The sequence below is a fragment of the Bufo bufo genome, chromosome 3 (genome assembly GCF_905171765.1).
Source record: "Bufo bufo chromosome 3, aBufBuf1.1, whole genome shotgun sequence".
NCBI lineage: Eukaryota > Metazoa > Chordata > Amphibia > Anura > Bufonidae > Bufo > Bufo bufo.
The window spans coordinates 506,151,025-506,172,289 of record NC_053391.1 but is presented as its reverse complement, the minus strand read 5'-3'; the positions used below and the strand labels follow the sequence as shown (position 1 = coordinate 506,172,289).

Below are 21,265 nucleotides of genomic sequence, written 5' to 3'. Positions count from 1 at the left end.
GTAAAATATGTACAATATTTCTTCTGCATCACACAATAACTGGACATCAATGTGGTGGATTCTTTTTTTCGTTTTTTACCTTTTTTTTGGGTGAAGACAGCCAAAAACAGTGAAGTCACAGCACACACAAAGTCTACCAGATACTAGTCTATGTAGTGCCCATATGCATAGAAAGTTTGCTCTGCAAACAAGGAAATTAAAGAAGTTTTCAATTATCCCGACTCTTCATAAGTCACCTATGGGTGAGAGCCTTGAGGGTGCTGCATGGTCTGTCTAAGAAGGGGACTCACATCTCTGTGAATGGGAGATATCACCCACTCCACAGCCTCCTGGACTCCTTATGTCACTGCCTTAGTGCAAAACTTTTAATGAGGCAGCGAAACAACAAGTACAGATTACAAGAAAAAACCTCTGAATGCTCTAGAAATGTGAAGAACAGATACCATCATCATCATCATCATCACTCAACATTCCTACCCTACCAAGGATCACAGTGAGAGGGTTCAGAGTGCGTCCAATTAGGGGCATTCTAATCAAAGCCTTAATTAATAGAAAACAACCATTCCTGATCTGTTCTCTGACCTGATGAGGTGGATACAGCCCTCCCTGGAACCAGCAACAAGAAGAGACAGAATGGGGACAGCAAAGGGACGGAAAGAAAAGACAGAAATAAGGAAAAATTCACATTATTTTCATCATCATGATGATCACCCTTGGGGCTTCTATGTGATGGGTTGAGTTGTCCTTATCCAGAACAGGAGTTCTTCCCCTTGGTTTTAGGAGCTCGCAGTCACTCCTCACCCGGTTCTTGCATTGTCCATTGGTCCCGACAATAAATAATATCTTTTCTCTGTTTAATCATCCTAGAGATCGGCTCTAGTCCTGTTACCGGAGAGAAGCCCTCCTCCCTCCAGCAGACAATTCAGAAACTCAGGAGAAATAAATAAATAAATAAATAAATTATTAGTTAGTAAGTGGCAGAAAATTTCATTCTTTTCTGCTTTTGTCTCTGATTACAGAACCAGACCCGCACCACATTCTTTTTGAGGTCCAGTTTTTCGGCTATGGCCGCTATCTTCTCTGAGGAGGGTCTGGGCTGGACTGCGAAATATGCCTCCAGGGACCTCTTCTCTGGGGCGGCAATGGAAGTCCTCTTGCGTTTCTTTTCCCCCCCATTAAAGAGTTCGGGCTTGTTCATTTTTTCCCTCTGGGCCCCCTCAGCCTCCTCCAGCCAAGCTTGCAGGATGGGCTTCAGGGCGATCATGTTGTTGTGGGACAGGGTGAGGGACTCGAACCTGCAGATGGTGCTCTGGCTGAGGGAGCCCACCCCTGGGATCTTCAGGTTGGCCAGGGCAGAGCCCACGTCCGCTTGGGTCACCCCCAGCTTGATCCTCCTCTGTTTAAAGCGCTCGGCAAAGGCTTCCAGCTCCCGGGGGTCAGTCTCAGAATCACAGATGGAGGCCAGGCCTGCCGCCGCCCCCATGGCCGAGGCCATCTGCCCACCGGGTCCATGGTGAGCAGCGGCCACCAGCCCCTGGTGCTGCAGGGCGGTGGTCATGTTCATGGCCACCTGGTGGGAGAGGTGGCTCAGGCCGTGCATGTGGCTGTGAGGATGGCCTGAGGTGGAGATCAGTCCCCCATTTCCTCCGCCGCCGCCGCCGCCACCACCTCCCCCTCCACCTCCTCCACCACCCCCGACCCCATCATGTCCAGCACTGGCCATCAGGCTGAGGGACGGGGAAGTGACATGGTCCAGCAGGTCTCCGGGCTCCAGCGCCTGGTGGTGGTGATGATGATGGTGGTGATGGTGGTGGCCAAGAGGCATGGAGGAGTTGGAGGAGCATGGCACGCTGCTCATGGTATGGTAGGTGGCATCAGGCTTGTAGGGGTGATTCTTGCTCTGGGACACTGCAATATCCACGGCCGCCAATGCTTCGGCCCGGGCCAGAAGGGTCTCATCCAGGCTGGCGAAGATGTTACTCTGCAGCTGGAGACAGAAAGGAGAAGGTGCTGTAACATGGAGCCAAGAAGGGTGCACAACAACAAGCCCAAAAAACTTAATACAAGAAGTCGCCAGATACAATGAAGGCGACTCCAAGCCCAACTTAGAGGATGAGGCCATTCACACATCAAGCTTCTGCCCTCATCTCCAAGACAAAGCAAAGACGTGGAGCAGGCAAGAAGAGGGAAAAGTTTCAGACTTTTTATAAAAACCTTAGTATGTAAGGATGTTTATAGTACAGAATTCTAGGTATAGATGATAACGAGACACAAATATTATATATATATATATATATATATATATATATATATATATATATATATATATGTGAAATTATATAAACACACATATATACCAAAAAAAGTGTATGTGAAATAAAACACATCCTTGTCACACATATAATTTCACATATATTTGGCATATGTCATATAATATATATATATATATATATATATATATATATATATATATTATATTTGTGTATGTGAAATAATATAGTACACATTCTTGTCACACACACATATATATATATATATATATATATAATTTCAAATATATATGATATATTCCATATGTAAGTACATATCCATGTCACACACACATATGTATATATATTATATGACATATGCCATATGTATGTAAAATTATATAAACACACACATATATATTATATATATGTGTGTGTATGTGAAATATTATAAGTACACATCTATATCACACACATAATATATGCTATATGCATGTGAAATAATGCTGACATCCTTGTCACTTATTATAAACGTCCATGTCACACATATAATATATGACATCAACCATATGTAAGTGACTATATATATATATAATGTGTATGTGGAATAATATAAGTACACATCCATGTCACAGACACATATATATATAATATATAACATATGTATGTGAAATAACGCTGACATGCTTGTCACTTATTATAAACGTCCATGTCACACATATAATATATGACATAAACCACATATAGATATTATATATAATATATGTGTATGTGAAATAATATAAGTACACATCCTTGTCACAGACACACATATATATAATATATAACATATGTATGTGAAATAATGATGACTTGTCACTTATTCTAAACGTCCATGTGACAGATGAACACGAAGCCATGTGTGACATATATGTCATATCATTCATGTAGATGTAGCATAGCGAGACCAGGACACAGCAGCCTGTGGTAGGATCCTGGCCACTTACCGGTGGGGTTGGCAAGCATGCTCTTCGGATCGCCTCGGAGCTGGAGTGCAGGGAGGTGTACTTGTGCTCAGGTAAGCTCGGGTGCATGGCAAAGTGCGGCTGCTTGCTGTTCATGGACATCATCTTGGAAGAATTGCATGGAATCCTGGAGTGCTCTGAAAGTGAGGAGAGAAAGTGCGGCGTGGAGGCTGCTGCAGCCAGGTCCTGTGCTGACCACCGCGGCAGTCAGTGTGCTCCTCAGCCTCCGCTCTCACTTATCTGTCTGCTCGATCCCACTACTGGGATGAGCTGCTCCTTACACCTGAGCCCCACATCTCGCCGCAGCTCCAGCCGCTCTCTGCTATCGCGAGACTCCAGGCTTGACACTCATCAGCTGGCTGGGGGCTTGTCGGGTGGGCGGTGCTGGGGGGGCTGCTCCTCAGCAGAGAGCAGAGCAGGTGCAGCACCTGGAAGGAGCCTCCACTGGCCATGGAGGGGAACACCCCACCTCAAGACTGCAATCTGGTGTCCAAGGGTCCATTACATCACAAAGTAGAGCATTCCTCTGATATTATATATACACACAGGAGGATTAAAGCTAATACATTCTATTATATCCTGTATTAGTCTTGGGTTTCTACATCCTAAATGACATCTGATGGGACTCCCACTGGAAGACTGATTGCAGCCTGCTTCAGCAGCAGAAGGGTTAATAGGCAGCAGCCCAGTGTCAGGCACATCTAGTACTCACTGCTGTAGTGTCCATATCAACAGATCTCAGGTGGCAAAGCAGGACCCAGAGCAAGTGCATATCAGGTGTGCACAGGGGCTGATCTGCAGAGCCCCCCTCATCCTCCTCATCCCATGGGCACAGGCACATTGGTATCAGGCCCACCTCATCCTCCTCACCCCATGGGCACAGGCACATTGGTATTAGGCACAGCTCATCCTGCTGACCCCATGGACACAGGCACATACAGTACAGACCATAAGTTTGGACACACCTTCTCATTCAAAGCGTTTTCTTTATTTTCATGACTATGAAGGCATCAAAACTATGAATTAACACATGTGGAATTATATACATAACAAACAAGTGTGAAACAACTGAAAATATGTCATATTCTAGGTTCTTCATAGTAGCCACCTTTTGCTTTGATTACTGCTTTGCACACTCTTGGCATTCTCTTGATGAGCTTCAAGAGGTAGTCCCCTGAAATGGTTTTCACTTCACAGGTGTGCCCTGTCAGGTTTAATAAGTGGGATTTCTTGCCTTATAAATGGGGTTGGGACCATCAGTTGCGTTGAGGAGAAGTCAGGTGGATACACAGCTGATAGTCCGACTGAATAGACTGTTAGAATTTGTATTATGGCAAGAAAAAAGCAGCTAAGTAAAGAAAAACGAGTGGCCATCATTACTTTAAGAAATAAAGGTCAGTCAGTCAGCTGAAAAATTGGGAAAACTTTGAAAGTAAGGGCTATTTGACCATGAAGGAGAGTGATGGGGTGCTGCGCCAGATGACTTGGCCTCCACAGTCACCGGACCTGAACCCAATCGAGATGGTTTGGGGTGAGCTGGACCGCAGAGTGAAGGCAAAAGGGCCAACAAGTGCTAAGCATCTCTGGGAACTCCTTCAAGACTGTTGGAAGACCATTTCAGGGGACTACCTCTTGAAGCTCATCAAGGGAATGCTAAGAGTGTGCAAAGCAGTAATCAAAGCAAAAGGTGGCTACTTTGAAGAACCTAGAATATGACATATTTTCAGTTGTTTCACACTTGTTTGTTATGTATATAATTCCACATGTGTTAATTCATAGTTTTGATGCCTTCATAGTCATGAATATAAAGAAAACTCTTTGAATGAGAAGGTGTGTCCAAACTTTTGGTCTGTACTGTACATATTCCTGCTGACCCCATGGACACAGGCACACCTCATCCTGCCGACCCCATGGACACAGGCACATTGGTATTAGGCACACCTCATCCTCCTCACCCCATGGGCAGAGGCACATTGATATTAGGCACAGCTCATCCTGCTGACCCCATGGACACAGGCACATTGGTATTAGGCGTCTTGCACACGAACGTATTTTCTTTCCGTGTCCGTTCCGTTTTTTTTGCGGACCGTATGCGGAACCATTAATTTCAATGGGTCTGCAAAAAAAAAAAGGAAGGTACTTCGTGTGCATTCCGTTTCCGTATATCCGTTCCACCAAAGGATAGAACTTGTCCTATTATTGTCCGCATAACGGACATGGATAGTACTGTTCTATTAGGGGCCAGCTGTTCCGTTCCGCAAAATACGGAATGCACACTGACATTTTTTGCGGATCTGTTTTTTGCAGGCACATTGATATTAAGCACACCTCATCCTGCTGACCCCATGGACACAGGCACATTGGTATTAGGCACACCTCATCCTCCTCACCCCATGGGCACAGGCACATTGGTATTAGGCATACCTCATCCTCCTCACCCCATGGGCACAGGCACATTGGTATTAGGCACAGCTGATCCTGCTGACCCTATGGACACAGGCACATTGATATTAAGCACACCTCATCCTCCTCACCCCATGGACACAGGCACATTGATATTAAGCACACCTCATCCTGCTGACCCCATGGACACAGGCATATTGGTATCAGGCACACCTCATCCTCCTCACCCCATGGGCACAGGCACATTGGTATTAGGCACACCTCATCCTCCTCACCCCATGGTCACAGGCACATTGGTATTAGGCACAGCTGATCCTGCTGACCCCATGGACAGTGCTAGCAGGCAGGCACAGCTTGTCCTTGCAGCCTGGCTTCCGCCACTCACTGGGATTCTCAGCCCTAGCAGAGAAGACAAGGAGAAGATGCCATTCATTATCTTATCTCTGGGGATGCATACATGAAACTTTAAATCACATGGGCATTGGCTAGAAACCAAGCAATTCCTAGACATCACCATATTACATTTGGTCATTGATGGATGATGATAATAATAGGTTTACATACAACTTTACCACCCAGATGACAACTCAATGATTGCATAGAGTTATATTGCTGCATCTAGGCGATTGTGGAGGTGGGTACGTAATTGGCATTTGAAAGGTAAAGGTCTTGGCACTTGTGCAGGCTGACACTGTGCCACATAAAACCTAATTTCAAAGAGAATACGAAATGTAAGGAAGTCAGTGGTAAAGTGATTTGTCTGCTGGGAGAAGGATTAGGGGAAATTTGATCTGCAAGACCTCCTTGTGAAGAAAATGTAATGTAGAATAAAGAACCCTCAGGATGGTCTAATTGCCAGCAAACAACTATCAAATAAATTGCCTTTATGGCACATTCCAGAGCACTAATTACTTTTCAGACATCTCTCTGGCCCATCAACATCCCTGTGAATGCACTTGCTACTTCATCACACAGGACATAAAAGCTTCTGAAAATCACATTTTACTTAGGCCTCTTTCACACAACCGTATGGCTTTTTCAGTGTTTTGCGGTCCGTTTTTCACTGATCCGTTGTTCCATTTTTTGTTTCCGTTGTGTTTCCGTTTCCGTTCTTCTGTATGGCATATACAGTATACAGTAATTACATAGAAAAAATTGGGCTGGGCATAACATTTTCAATAGATGGTTCCGCAAAAACGGAACGGATACGGAAGACATATCGATGCATTTTCATATGTGTTCTGTTTTTTTTTGCTGACCCATTGACTTGAATGGAGCCACGGAACGTGATTTGCGGGCTATAATAGGACATGTTCTATCTTTCAACGGAACGGAAAAGGAATGCATACGGAGTACATTCAGTTTTTTTTGCGGAACCATTGAAATTAATGGTTCCGTATATGACCCGTATATGGAACGCAAAAAACGGCCCGTAAACGGAAGAAAAAAAAAAACGGTCGTGTGAAAGAGGCCTTAGGCCTCCTGCGCACAACCGTATGGCTTTTTCAGTGTTTTGCGGTTTGTTTTTCACGGATCCGTTATTCCGTTTTTTGCTTCCGTTGTGTTTCCGTTTTTCCGTATGGCATATACAGTATACAGTAATTACATAGATAAAATTGGGCTGGGTGCACATAGAGATGAGCGAAAATGTGTTTCCAATGCAGTCGAATTGCCCATCAGATTTGACTCAGTCCGAATACATTTGTTCCAAATCGAAGGTGCCCTGAAAAGTTGTGTACAACACTCTGAGATCTCCTAGGACTGTACCCAACCCCTTTCAAGCTCTTTAACATGAAGACAGCATTGGTAATGTGACATACTGTATATGGCTATGGGTAAATGAATGGTAGCTGGAGGTTGTTAAAAAAAAAAAGCACTGCACTGTCCGATTTAGTTAAATTAGAAAACTGACCAAAACATTGTCCTTTTTGGTGGCAGATGCCTTCTTCTCTGTCTTCTGATCTGGTGGCCGCTGTGCACGACGAATCACAAAAGTTTTGGATCTTTTGGAAAATTTTCAACCCATTCGATCAGTGTAGAATTGATTTGCTCATCTCTAGTTTTCCACTTTACAATCCGAACTTTCTGCTTTCATCTCCTGAAATGACCTACAGGTGGATGAGCAGAAAGTATTTCCATGTCCAAGCCAGGGCTTTCCTGACATCAGCAAAGACTTGCTAATTACTCGTGTACAAACTGCAATTATTGCCTTTACTGCCAAAGTGTAGAAAGTTGTCAAATTAAAAATTGAAAGCCTTGTTATTCCCAGGAACATTCACTGATGGAACAAGGACAGCTGATTGACTTATAAGCAGGCTGCTAAGGAGCTTTCTCCTTTTGCTCTAGTAATTGGAGGATGACAGCAATGAGGAGTGCCCGCTCTCACGCCAATGAATGTGCACATCACAGTGTGGGCACTTTGCCATATCTTTTTAGATTGGTAATAAATTACCATGTGCACATATGGAGATGACTTCCCTCTTGAACGAAATCTACCCCAATTTTTGTTCCACTGTAGCCTACCTATGTACAAAGGGGGGCAGGAAAAATAGTTGCCATGTCATGTAACACATTGCCCTGATTTATTATAAAATTTTAACGAAATCATACATATTTTAGCAGCCTTTAATCACTGCATGAAAATTTAATTCATGAACTGTAGCGCGTTTAAATAAATGAAGTGTTAATTCATTAGGATTAATTAATTTGTTAAAGGATTGTGTGCAAGGTTAAGGTGGAAGAAAAACTCTTTTGTTAGTTTGGTGACTTAATAATGAGGTTTAGTTAGCAGTAAAAGGCTGGACAAGCATGGGGCCATTGAAGGCACAGCACGGCAGGAATACAATCTTCATAGTATAGAAATGTAACTGTATGGCCAGACGCAGCCAGCAGCAGAAGGGTTAAGACGTCCATTAACCCCATCAGATGTTGTCTGCTGCTGATTAGGGCCACTTCAGTGTGAATGGGATCAAATAATTCAGTAGCATTCTCTAGGGCATTGAGGCTTGTATATCCAGTACCTCTCGTATGGATAATGAGGTTACACCACATAAAATCCAGGCAAGGGTCATCGGATTAGGCCACAGGCAGAGCACGTTTTATTTAGGTAATCAGCCAGGATGAAAGGGATGGGACTCTTCTGAGGTCTTTCGAGCGGCTTTCATTACTGTTCATAATTAAGAGATGCAAACGAATCAGTTCAATCAGGTGTTCATAACATGCCGCCACCTATCACAGCAAGCACATAATACAAGGGGCACGCTGAACTCATTGGGAGGATTGGAGGATTTAGCATAGATGTTCTGCAACCCCTGGACAGCTGTACATGGTGGAGGGTCCCCAGTTTGTACTTCTACCTGCTCAGTACTTGGGTGAAAGCAGCGGCGGCATATCTACCAGGGATAGCAGTTGCTATGGGGCCCAATAACTAAGGGGGGGGCATCTCCACTATGGGTAATGGAAGAGTGAATTTCGTTACACATTATTTCTGTGCTATGACATCACCATGCCTTTTTATCATACTAGTGTGAGCGTTATTGCTGTGCTGTGACATCACAATGCCTTTTTATCATACTAGGGTGCGCGTTATTGCTGTGCTGTGACATCACTGGGCATTATCCACGTGCTTCTCATGTTCTGAACTTTTCTTGAAGGTGGTCACGGTGGAGTGGGGCTCCATTCCAAGTTTTCCTAGGAGGCCCCATAGGTCTGGATTTAGAGCTCTAATCACATAAATGAACTCGCTCCTTCTTATATCTATCTTCTGGAGACTTAGATAACAGTTCCAGGCCGGCAAATGGAAATATAAAAGATGATTATAGGACAATGAGCATCCTGATTGTGCATTTAGTGAGAGATTTACAAGGTTCCTCTGATGAGACATTGACATTTCCCTGATTAATTAAACCGCCTTCCCTAAGACGAACTGTTTTCCTATAAACATTTACAACTTCAACAACCATGTTTTATAACCTAATTATTCTCCCTCTCTTTAGTAGGGAGGTGCGAGACCTGCTCATGCTGGGTATGCATGGATATAGCATTATGTGAAGCGTTCTATTACCTAATATTAACAATTACTGTAACCTCCCTTAAAGGTGCATTTCAGGCAGAGCTCCATCCAGCTGCTGCACAGGCTCCGCACATACAGGTGCTGGAGAATTCTATTAGGAATTCTTCCATTTACAAATCTGCGCTATCACCGCTTACTGTTTGTCAATATGCCACTCAGAAACACAGTTAACATTTCACACTCCCCCGACTCATTTACATGACAGAGGAGCAGATGCTGCACTCGCTACTTTTTATGAGCTGAAGCAGAACCAGCACTGTCACAAAAATGGTGCTAAACACATACACCAGCCGCATACGCCTAGCTAACTGATCTGGTGACCGTACAGGCACACCTCCACCCCAACATGATGAAGAGCAACAAAAACGGATCATTCCAGAAAGTGGGAACACACAATAGGGGTCATTTGCAAAGACCGCCTTTTTATGCTGCTCTTACCCCTTTTGCACTGACTTTGCTGGCGGAAGATGAGCCAAATTTATGACGAGGCGTTATAAATTAGGCGCACCTTCAGCAGTCCGTGCACCTGGCAGTTAAACTAGGCCAGCTGGAGTAATTTTTCGCCAATATTTATCCCTGTCACTCGTGTCGAGTGTGACGCAAAAATGCCCACACTACAAAATATTGTCAAGCAGACGTTCAAAAGTCACAAAAAGGGGTCATACGGCATTTTTATGCCAATAATTGGCATAAAAATGTTCGTAAATGACCCCCAATGTTCTCCCCTGCTCATTATAGAGCAAAGACTGAACTGCATTTGAATGGATCACGAATAATCCTGACGGACCTCATTGACTTATAACGGGGTCTGATAGATTTGTCGGAATTCTGGTATTTTTGATGGCAAGAACAGCACTGCAGACTGCTCTAATCTTGTCCTCAAAAATATCAGGACCCTTAATAGAAAGAGCTTAATAAAGATCTAAGGCTGTTTTCAGACTTTCTTTTATGTCATATGTCTTGTTAAAAAATTAAAGAAAAAAAATTGAAGGATTCAATTCACTTTAATTGCACAATTTTCTACAAGTTCAGCCAGGCTCATTTTTTTGTACAAGATCCAAAAAAAGCTTTATACATGTTATCAAATAAGCTTAAAGGGACACTTCCTTCTGAAAGGGGTATTTTTAACTTAATATTCATAGAATTTACTTTCTACTATACTATTTTTTCTACATACTATACCAATGAATATCAAATACAAAGCATTGCCATTTTTAGCAGTCAGCTCAGAGATTAAACTCCTATATAGATGAGTAACCCATTGTTTAGTTTACTGCTGGGAGGGGAAGGTGTTATTTGTTAGTAAAATAGTTGATTAGTAGAATTGGGATGACAGTATGACAGACTCCCACAGAAGAGCATTGCACTGATCAGTGTAATATGTGATGCTTTAATTGAGTTATTCATCTCCTTCCCTCTCTGGCCACAGCGAATGTCCGGACTGTGAAAGTCAAGCAACTCTGTCATGCTAAAAGTCCACACAAAGGAAGAAGTTAAAGAGCCAGGACAGGAAGTAGAATACATGAAGTGACTCTAATAAATTAGATCTGGAAAACCATCTACTCAGTATTTTGTTAAAAAAAAAAAAAAATTACAGAAAATATAAACAGGGAAATAAACAGCAGCAATGTTAGTGCGAACTATTAAGCTGTGTGAATATATTCTTCTGCATCAGTTGTTTTATCGCTGTACCCCACATAGCTCCGCCCCTGAGGTTCACATGTCTGAGAAAATATTTCAGTGTGGCCTCGTCCTTTCCCTAAACAATAAAATAGTGCAGTGTAGTAGATTACTTACATTAGTGTTGTCTAACCTACTGCTATTGTGTAGGCAATTTACCAAGACTGTAACTATGATTTATTCTATGTAAAAATGGTCTGTAATTGAAGCCATGCCATTGCACTGCTCATTAGCAATTCTTCTAAGGCTCCATTCACACGTCTGCAACGTGTTTTGCGGATCCACGGAGCCGCAAAACACGGAAAGTGGCAATGTGTGTTCCGCATTTTGCGGACCGCACATTGCTGGTACTAATAGAATATGCCTGTTCTTGTCCGCAATTGCGGACAAGAATAGGACATGTTGTATTTTTTGGCAGAACAGAAGTGCGGACCCGGAATTCCGTGTCCGGGCAGCACGATGTGCTGCCACATAGAAATGAATGGGTTCGCAAAATGCGGAACGAAATTGCAGACGTGTGAATGGAGCCTAAGGTGGAGTCGAGCTCGGACCCCTCTTACAAGCGATCTACTTTCGTACAACCAACAAAGTTAAATATTTTTCACACCTGCAGTTAACAAGCAATACCATTCCATTTTGTGGCTAGTTTTGAAAGAGACATTTCTGGTGGTTGGTGTTTTTCTTTAATACCGTGTTCTGTACTACAGAAAGACTGAAGAGGTTAAGTACAATTAAAATATTCAAATAAATCAGTAAGGGCTTGTTCACATCTGAGTTGGAGGCTCCATTCAGGGCCTCTGTAGCAGATTCTGTCAAAAAGATAAGACAAGAGTCGTGCTTGCAGGTAAGGACCTATGGTGCACACAGAATCTTGGAAACTTGCATTTGTTAATTGACTATAGTAGGTCATTTTCACTAATTATGGAAATCTCACAATGGCAACCACTGTCCAATATTTCCTAATGACAAGGCGCTGTCTATGAGCCAATTAGACTTACTAATCATTTGCATCTATCATCTTCCTTGATCCCAAACAAAAGATTTCTCATGTGCTGTACCCATATTGTGGAATACACTACTTGCAGAATAAAGCAATCTTCTGTTACAAAACCTCTTAAAGGGATTGTCCTGAATATGAAAAACATGGCTACTTTCTTCCAAAAAACAGTGCCACACCTGTCCACAGGCTGTGCACACTATAGAAACTCAGCTACATTTACTTGAATGGAGCTCAGCTGCAATACCCCACAGCCTATGGACATGTGGGGTGTGCATTCCTGGGGTTAGTGCAGATGAAGACTGAGGGACTGTCTTGCTTCAAATCAACTACATGCGGCTGATACACTAGCCTTTTACCTGTTGTATCATTTACCTCACAATCTTTCAGGATGGGTTCCATCTTTCTTTTCTGTTTTTAACTGATCCGGCAATCATTTCATTGACATTTGCTAATTCCCTGAAATCGGTAAAAAATTGTTTGGTTGTGTTTTGCCAAAGGCAAAATGTCAGTTTTCCCATCCAAAAACACAAACCAAGGGAAACCGAAGTGGTGAAACACGGATCACTTGAATGGGTCCGCAATCACGGAGATGTGGAACGGAGGCACTGATCGGAAGCCGACGGAAGCACTACAGAGTGCTTCTGTGGTGTTTCTGTCCGTGCCTCCGCACCTCAAAAAAGTAGTGCATGCACTACTCTTTTTTGTGGTGCGGACCGTCGGATGTGGATCGCGGACCCCATTCAAGGGAATGGGTCTGCGATCCACATACGGCTGCCCCACGGTCGGTGCCCATGCATTGCAGACCGCAATTTGCGGTCTGCAGCACGGGCCCGGCCAGCACACAGTCGTGTGCATAAGCCCTTAACGAAAGGTAGGCAAAGCGATTTATTTTTGCAGATTTGCTCATCTAGTTGGAAATAGTACAAAAAAATCCAAATATGAACAGAGAAGATCTCTTTTCTAATAAACATTGGTTCCTGCATGGGTGTAATAAATTGTAGGTAACATTTATATTGGATCGCCCCAACCCACTGGAATAAGATACCGGTATGTTCAACCACATTACAGGTCCTTGCAACAGTCTGCAAACCTTAAAGGGTCCCTAAGTTTTCAGAAAACTGTTCCTCATAGAGACATATCAAAGGTTTTGATTGGTGGTGGTCCAAGTACTGAGCCCCCAACGAATTGCTAGAACGAGGTGAGAGAGGCACTCGCATATCGCGCTCTCTCCTCGCTGCAGGAGATCGAAGCAAAACTTTCTATCGAGTCTCCTGTAGCGAGGAGTGCACTGTATGTGAGCACTTCTCTCTTCTCGTTCTAGCAATCGGTGTGGTCTCAGCACTCAGACTCCATCAAAACCTTTCATATGTCTCCTTTAAGGAGGACCTGTCACCACTCCTGACATGCCTGTTTTAATAGCTCCATGCATTCCCCATGTTATAACAATTCTGGAGCCTCTATTCTTATGGCTCTATGTTGTGCCATTCCTTTATTATTTCTACAAGAAGCTATGAATGAATTGCTAGCAGTCTGCAGTAAGGGTACATAGGGGTGGTAACCAGTTGGGGGTGTGTCCCTGCACAGTCTCACTATATCCAGCTAGTACTGCCATTGTCAGACTGTGCAGGTACACCCCCCAACTGGTTACCACCCCCAGGCATGTCAGGAGTGCGATAGGTCCTCATGGTGAAGGCACATGGTGCTGTAAAGATGGGACCTATGAAGCTGATGGATGAAAAGCATAGATCACGCTGATTGAACAGACACAGCCTCTTATCTAGTGTGCTTTCCCATTATTAGTCTGCAGGAACAATATGACAAAAGGAAAAGTCTGCTAAAATTGCACTTTTAATCCAACTTTAATGACACCCAATGGGGAAAAATTGCAACCAACTTGCAACTAGCGCATCCGTTCTAAATTTGATTTTACCGCAATTTAATCTTGCCGTGCAGTCCCAGTTCATTCACAGCGGTCATATGGCGTGAATAAAGCCTAATGAAGATGAAATCACATTTCATTCTGAACCCTGGACATTTTCATTTTTGGTTTTATGTGTACTCTAGGCAGGATCGACTATCTAATGTGGATGGCAGTCTCCAAAAGGTTTGATTCTTTGTTCCATGAGAAGACCTCTCTGGCAGGAACTTGTTCCTTTGTAGAAGAACCATGGGTAGCTTGTGGGTCGGGAGGAATAGTTGTCCACCGACAGCTACCTCAAACGTTTCGGTGCAATGATTATCGAGCAGAGGGAACAGTTTTGGTCCGGTCATACAAACAACAGCTCCAGTTATGGCCAATTTCACTGTTAGAAACACAATTCAGGAAGGGCAATGTGCATTCATTACAGTCTTCGCGAACATTGACCGTCTCTTCATTAGCTAGACGTGATATAAAAAGTACAATGGTTCTTGTAATCACAAGGGAACGTAATGAGGACAAGATGCATGAGGGAGCATTTAGCACCATTTAGTGGTGTAAAGTGGATCAGATTTTAGGCCAGGTGCGAACCTAAACAATGACGGAAAATCATTAGCTTGGTAAACAGAACCTATGGTCTCCTGAGTTCAACTCTAATACTGTACCTAACAGCATCATTTAGAAGCCAGCCACACATCTCTCCACTTTCTAATGAATTTCTCTGCCCTCAGCAGGGGCTCTTTTTCTCGCTGCTCAATTAAAGATCTGCCTTGTGTTCCTTTTTCTCATCCAGCTAGGACCTTCAGCTCTTCTATTGTCATTCTGATTCCATTGTGGCTTTGAGGACAGACAGACTTGGCAGTGCCTGATACTATAAAACATTGAAGAGCCGAGTTATAAAAACGCCATCATTTGGAGTAAAGTAATGACTGCAAATATATTCACAAACAAATATCATCGGAGCTTGATTTGGCAAATCAATTTAATTAGGTTTGAGGAAATCTTAATCACATATTTCACAAGCTAAAGGGAATACACAGAGCGGCATGTCTTATCCTTCACCACTGCGGTGTAGATGTCATTTCCCGTCCACAAATGTACAATACAGCGTTCACATATCCAGGGGCAAGAAGTCAGACTTATTTTAGTCCTGCTTAATTAACCTTTAAAGCTAAACTGTAGGGCTACTAATTAAGACAGCCCGGTGACAGATTAATGTCTTTCTGATTTGGCACACCACATCGAAGGGAAAACAAAGGTTTCAATAGCAGGGCTCAGTGACTAAATTACCGACACGAGATGGACATAAGGGGCCCAGTCATTAAACTGAGAGAAGTGTACTCCAGGCTCAAAAGCTTCTTCTGCACTCATTTACATGACACTATTTCTGAAGCATTCTTATCGGGTCTACAATGGCGACTTTACATGTGGCATATTCAGAAGCTTTAACCTCTTCCTGGCAGAATAGTTTGCCTCTTAGTCTCAAATATATCCTTTCTTTTTTTTATAGAACTAAACAATAAGACTGCATTCAAATCTGCAAAGGACCTCTGTAGCAGATTCCATCATAAACATACTTAAAAGGGGTTCTCCAGGAATTAAGAAAATATTAAACATTACTTTATTATACATACATTCCCAAATACCTTTCATTAGTTATAATGGCTTCTTTTGTCTGGGGAACAATCAATAGGAGAAATAAAATGGCCGCTGTCCTATTAGTACATAGAAAACCTGTCCTAATCACACAGCAGAACAAGTTACTTCACAGCACTGAGCTAAAGAGCTGCCTCATCCTCCTCTCTGCTTGTCAGGAATTATGATCCTGAATACAGTTTAATATGATCTTCAGCTGAATCCCTGAATGGAGTTCATGAAGAGACATGAAGTACAGAGAGGACAGACTGCGGTAATGTGGGCCACATCCCACCCTCCTCTATGTACTTCATGTCTCCTCATGAACTCCATTCCTACAGGGATTCAGCTCAAGACCTTATCAGTTGTATTCAGGATCATAATCCCTGACCAGCAAAGCAGAGCAGAGAGGAGGATGACGCAGCTCTTTAGCTCAAGGTTGTGAAGTAACTTGTCCGCCTCTGTGTTTAGGACAGATTTTCTATGTACTAATAGGACGACGGCCATTTTATTCCCCTGATGATTGCTTCCTATACAAAACGAACCATTATAACTAATGAAAGGTATTTCAGAATATATTTATAATAAAGTAATATTTAAATATTTTCATTTTCTTATTTCCCGGAGAACCCCTTTAAGAAATAACAAGATTGACCCCTAACAGAGCCTCTGGCACAGATTTCGTTAACAATAAGGGACAAAATAGCTCAGCATGACCACCATATGGAAATGCCGATGCAGATTTTTATCAAAAATATGGGAACAAATAGCGCAGCATGACCTTTATCATCTGAGACAAAGGGGGCAGATCGCTAGGATATGCCCCCATTGTCTCATAGGTGCGAGTCCCACCTCTGGGCCCTGCACCTATCTCCTAAACAGAGCCCGGAAAGCGGTGGAGGGCGCACTTCGCATGCGCCCTGCATTCATTTCTATGGTGCCGCTGAAAATAGCGGAATGCTTGATCGGCTATTTCCATCAGGCCCATAGAAGTGAATGGGAGCGGTGGCTGGTCATGTGCGGTGCACTCCCATTCACTTCTATGGGGAGAGTGCATGGTGGTGGCCAGACTGGAGTCCTCCAGCCACCACTTTGGCCCGCTCAGTTCTCAATATAAATGTGGGTCCCAGCGGTGGGACCCGCAGCTATGAGAAAATGGGGGCATATCCTAGCAATATTCCCCCATTGTCTCAGATGAGACAACCCCTTTAATGGAGACTCTGATGCAGATTTTGTGAAAAATGTGGGACAAAATAGCGCAGCATGACCACTAATGGACACTCTGATGTAGATTTAGTCAAAAACATGGGACAAAATAGCGTAGCATTCTGCTGTAAGATGTCAGGTAGTATACCAGCTCGCAGGAGGAAACCTGACGGACCCCAATATAGTCAATGGCGTCTATTAGATAATATTTCTGTTATTTTCGCTGTTTTGCTCCCTTAACAGAGCAGTACAGCAGAAATAAAGAAGCCCAACGTGACTGCAGTCTAACCAGTAACTTTGATAGTACATACATAGGAACAAAACATAATTTTACATAGTAGTTTAGTGTCAAACTATAATGTAGATGGATAAGCCAAAACAAGTAACCCCATAATAGCTATCCCGAGTACGAGAGCTGTGTACAATGTTCTAACGACCACAATAAACGTCCCCCTCCTGCATTCATTTTAGGGGAGCACAGGGGTGATACAATGTTTCTGGTGACTCAATGGGAACCCGACTTATGTATGGTACATTACAAAAAGTATACAATGCTACGGCAAAATTATGAGACAGGATTGATAGGATGTATAAAAGATATTTTTATTTTTGTCAATTTTTATAGTAGTAATGTCTCGTTTTCATCTATTATTAGGGATGGAGTCATCATAGCAGATGTATAGATCACAGATAAAATGACCTATACGGCATATACCTGTAGAAAATGCAGGAGAGATACAGGAGGTGCCTCAGCTGCCTGCCTTAAAAGAAACCCCATGATGTAATAGGATTTTTATGGAATTGATTATTCTGATTAATCACCAGGTTTCTAAAACTAGTTACATATACAGTATATCCCCTTAGGCCCTTGGAGAATGCTACAACTACATCATTTCTTCAAGAAGTCTATTCACGCTCCACCTTAAGAGTATAAACCTACTTTCCTGGCCAGGGGAAATGCAGACTTGTGCATCACCCTTGTCCCAAAGAAGAAAGATCACATTGTCACCCACAATATTATAGCGGCAAATACAAGCCCCTGTTTTGGTGGTTCCCAACGCTAAAAAGGCTAAACACTGCTTTTTCATCTGGTGAAAAGTTCACTATGTCACAAAAATTATGGTCTTTCCTCAGCAAAGAATTTTGGGATGGAGTACATACGGTAGATTTTTGCAACAATGTTTCCAAAGACATATTTATTTCATGCACTTATATAGAGCGGACATATTCTGCAGCGCTTTACACACTGTCCCCAAGGCTCACAATCTAAGGTTCCTATCAGTATGTCTGGAGTGTGGGAGGAAACTGGAGAACCTGTAGGAAACCTACACAAACACGGAGAGAACATACAAACTCCATGCAGATGTTGTCCTTGGTCAGATTCAAACCTAGGACCGCAGGTCATGTCACTGGCTATTTGCAAACTGGTCTAGTCTTTCTAGTTATTTTACATCTAGAGCAGGGATCAGCAACCTGTGGCACTCCAGCTACAAGTCCCAGCATGCAAACATACTTGGCTGTTCTTCTAACTAGACGTGAAAGGAGGATTCTTGGAGGTGTAGTTTCAGAACAGTTGGAGTGCCGGAGGTTGCTGATCCCTGATCTAGAGCTCAAGTACGCTATTACTTCAGTGTACTAAAATATACTGAAAGACAAAATAATGTGTATGTCACAGCCCAAAAGTCCACCGGTGAGATCTACATATATATCTCTAAAGGCCTCTACATAATTTCGGCGTATCTAGCTGTCTTACATTTAGACCATTTTCTATGCCTAAAAAAGGCGTAGAAAATGAAAAATGAGACGGGCCTAATGGTCCCCTTTCCTGACTACTTTTTTAGACTTGGTGTGACCAGGGAAAAGTCGCAGATTTCAGAGCAGATTGGTGTATTTCTGGATAGTAAATGACCCCCATAATGTCTATAAAATGTAGAGACAATGGGCCAGATTTGTCATTACTCTGACAGCTCACTCCACTTTCACATATGGCTAAAGTCAGTTTTATGATCGCCCCTTTAAGACTGTGATAAATGTGGTTTGACGGTAGTAGTTTATCTGTCAGTAAGCAGCTTTACAAAAGTCGCACATCTTTACAAAAAAAAATTGTCGCACTTTTTAAAAAAAAAATTGCATGTTCTATTAAAAAGTCTCATAAGATAAGCATGGTCCTCACTGGAGAGAAATTGCGCATTTTTTTGCGACTTTTTAAATAGTCCCAATAGTAAATCTGTCTAGAGATTAATTTACATAGGAAAACACGCCCACTTTCAGAAAACTGGCGAGCATAGTGCAGAGCAGAAAAAAGTCGCAAATTTATGCGCAGTTTTAGCGATTGCGCAAAAATTAGCGACTTTTTCATTCCATTATTCTGACTTGAGCTAATGATAAATCTAGCCCAATGTGGTCACTAACACTGGAAGTCAGGTGAGTAAGGGGTGGTGATCTGAGAGTTAGGCTCCATTCACATGTCCGTAGTGTGTTTTGCGGATCCACAAAACACGGACATCGGCAATGTGCGTTCCGCATTTTGCGGACCGCAAATTGCAGGCACTAATAGAATATGCCTATTCTTATCCGCAATTGCAGACAAGAATAGGACATGTTCTATTTTTTTTCGGGAAAGGAAATGCGGACCCGGAAGTGCGGGTCCGCATTTCCTGACCGGGCCGCACATCGTGCGGCCCCATAGAAATGAATGGGTCCGCAATTTCGTTCTGCAAAATGTGGAACGAAATTGCGGACGTGTGAATGGGGCCTTAAATGCATAGTAGCAGGGGGCAAAAGTATTGTATGGTTATTTGAGTACAGAAAGGTAGTTCAAGTAGGCTCTAAGGTAGGTGACCATACACATAAGAAAGACGTTGGTTCATAGTAGATCAAACAATCTTCTAGTGAACATTCCCTTCACACACAGCCATACACACTTTACTCCACATTTGCTGGTACAGCTCTTCAAACTGGTCAAACATGTTCACAGACATCCCAACCTGAAAAAACTCATTTCAGGGAGGTGCACTTCTAATTTCAGGGAGGTTTTCTTTTTTTTTTCTTTCACAAACTTTTTATTACATTTTCCAGACATATGCAGTATCTGCACACTTTGCTCTATGGTGTGGAGGACTGGGCTCATTACCCTGCCCCAAATTATCATATTTATGTATATGATTAAAGGGATTCTGTCACCACCTATAAGCCCTGTGAGCTAAACATCTGCTCATGTCCAGGGTAGCAGCATTCTGATTTCTAAGGTGGTCTTATAAAAGCTATTTGTGGCTTTATTCTGCGGAAAAACTGGTTTTACTAACCTGTCAATCATTGAATTAAGGTGCCCAAGCAGGGGAGGTCTGTGGATGCATGGTGCCCGGCCGCACGCATCGCCGTTCGTGCCCAGCGCCGCCTTCTACTCCTCTGTGCCGCCTCTCCCTCCCCCTCCTCCCGCTTTGAGATCCCGCGCGTGCGCACAGGCTCAGCCTGATGCGCCGTTGCAGACTGCTGGCATCGGCTTCTTCTTGCACTGGGCGCACGCGCCGAGAAGGGGACACTGCTACAGGTTGCCGGAAAGGTTTACTGCGAGTAAACTAGAGATGGGAAGTTCGGATCTTTCACATCTCTCTCAATAGTTATATAGCTAATGAATGAGACAGAAGAAGGGATTCCTTTAACATATACACTCACCTAAAGAATTATTAGGAACACCATAATAATACGGTGTTGGACCCCCTTTTGCCTTCAGAACTGCCTTAATTCTACGTGGCATTGATTCAACAAGGTGCTGATAGCATTCTTTAGAAATGTTGGCCCATATTGATAGGATAGCATCTTGCAGTTGATGGAGATTTGAGGGATGCACATCCAGGGCACGAAGCTCCCGTTCCACCACATCCCAAAGATGCTCTATTGGGTTGAGATCTGGTGACTGTGGGGGCCATTTTAGTACAGTGAACTCATTGTCATGTTCAAGAAACCAATTTGAAATGATTCGAGCTTTGTGACATGGTGAATTATCCTGCTGGAAGTAGCCATCAGAGGATGAGTACATGGTGGTCATGAAGGGATGGACATGGTCAGAAACAATGCTCAGGTAGCCCGTGGCATTTA

General features: G+C 43.1%; 1 protein-coding gene across 2 annotated transcripts; it reads right to left on the bottom strand.

The window, feature by feature from the left end:
* Positions 1-967: 967 nt before the first annotated feature.
* POU4F1 (POU class 4 homeobox 1) lies at positions 968-3,358 on the bottom strand. Of its 2 annotated transcripts, XM_040422006.1 has the most exons (3): positions 3,236-3,358; positions 1,690-1,987; positions 968-1,644 (listed from the first exon to the last, which is right to left on the bottom strand). In XM_040422006.1, exons 1-3 carry the CDS (start codon positions 3,356-3,358, stop codon positions 968-970), a joined length of 1,098 nt encoding a protein of 365 aa, XP_040277940.1. The 2 variants fall into 2 exon arrangements, with proteins under 2 accessions (XP_040277940.1, XP_040277939.1); XM_040422005.1 differs by having other exon boundaries at positions 968-1,987.
* Between the last annotated feature and the right edge of the window lie 17,907 nt (positions 3,359-21,265).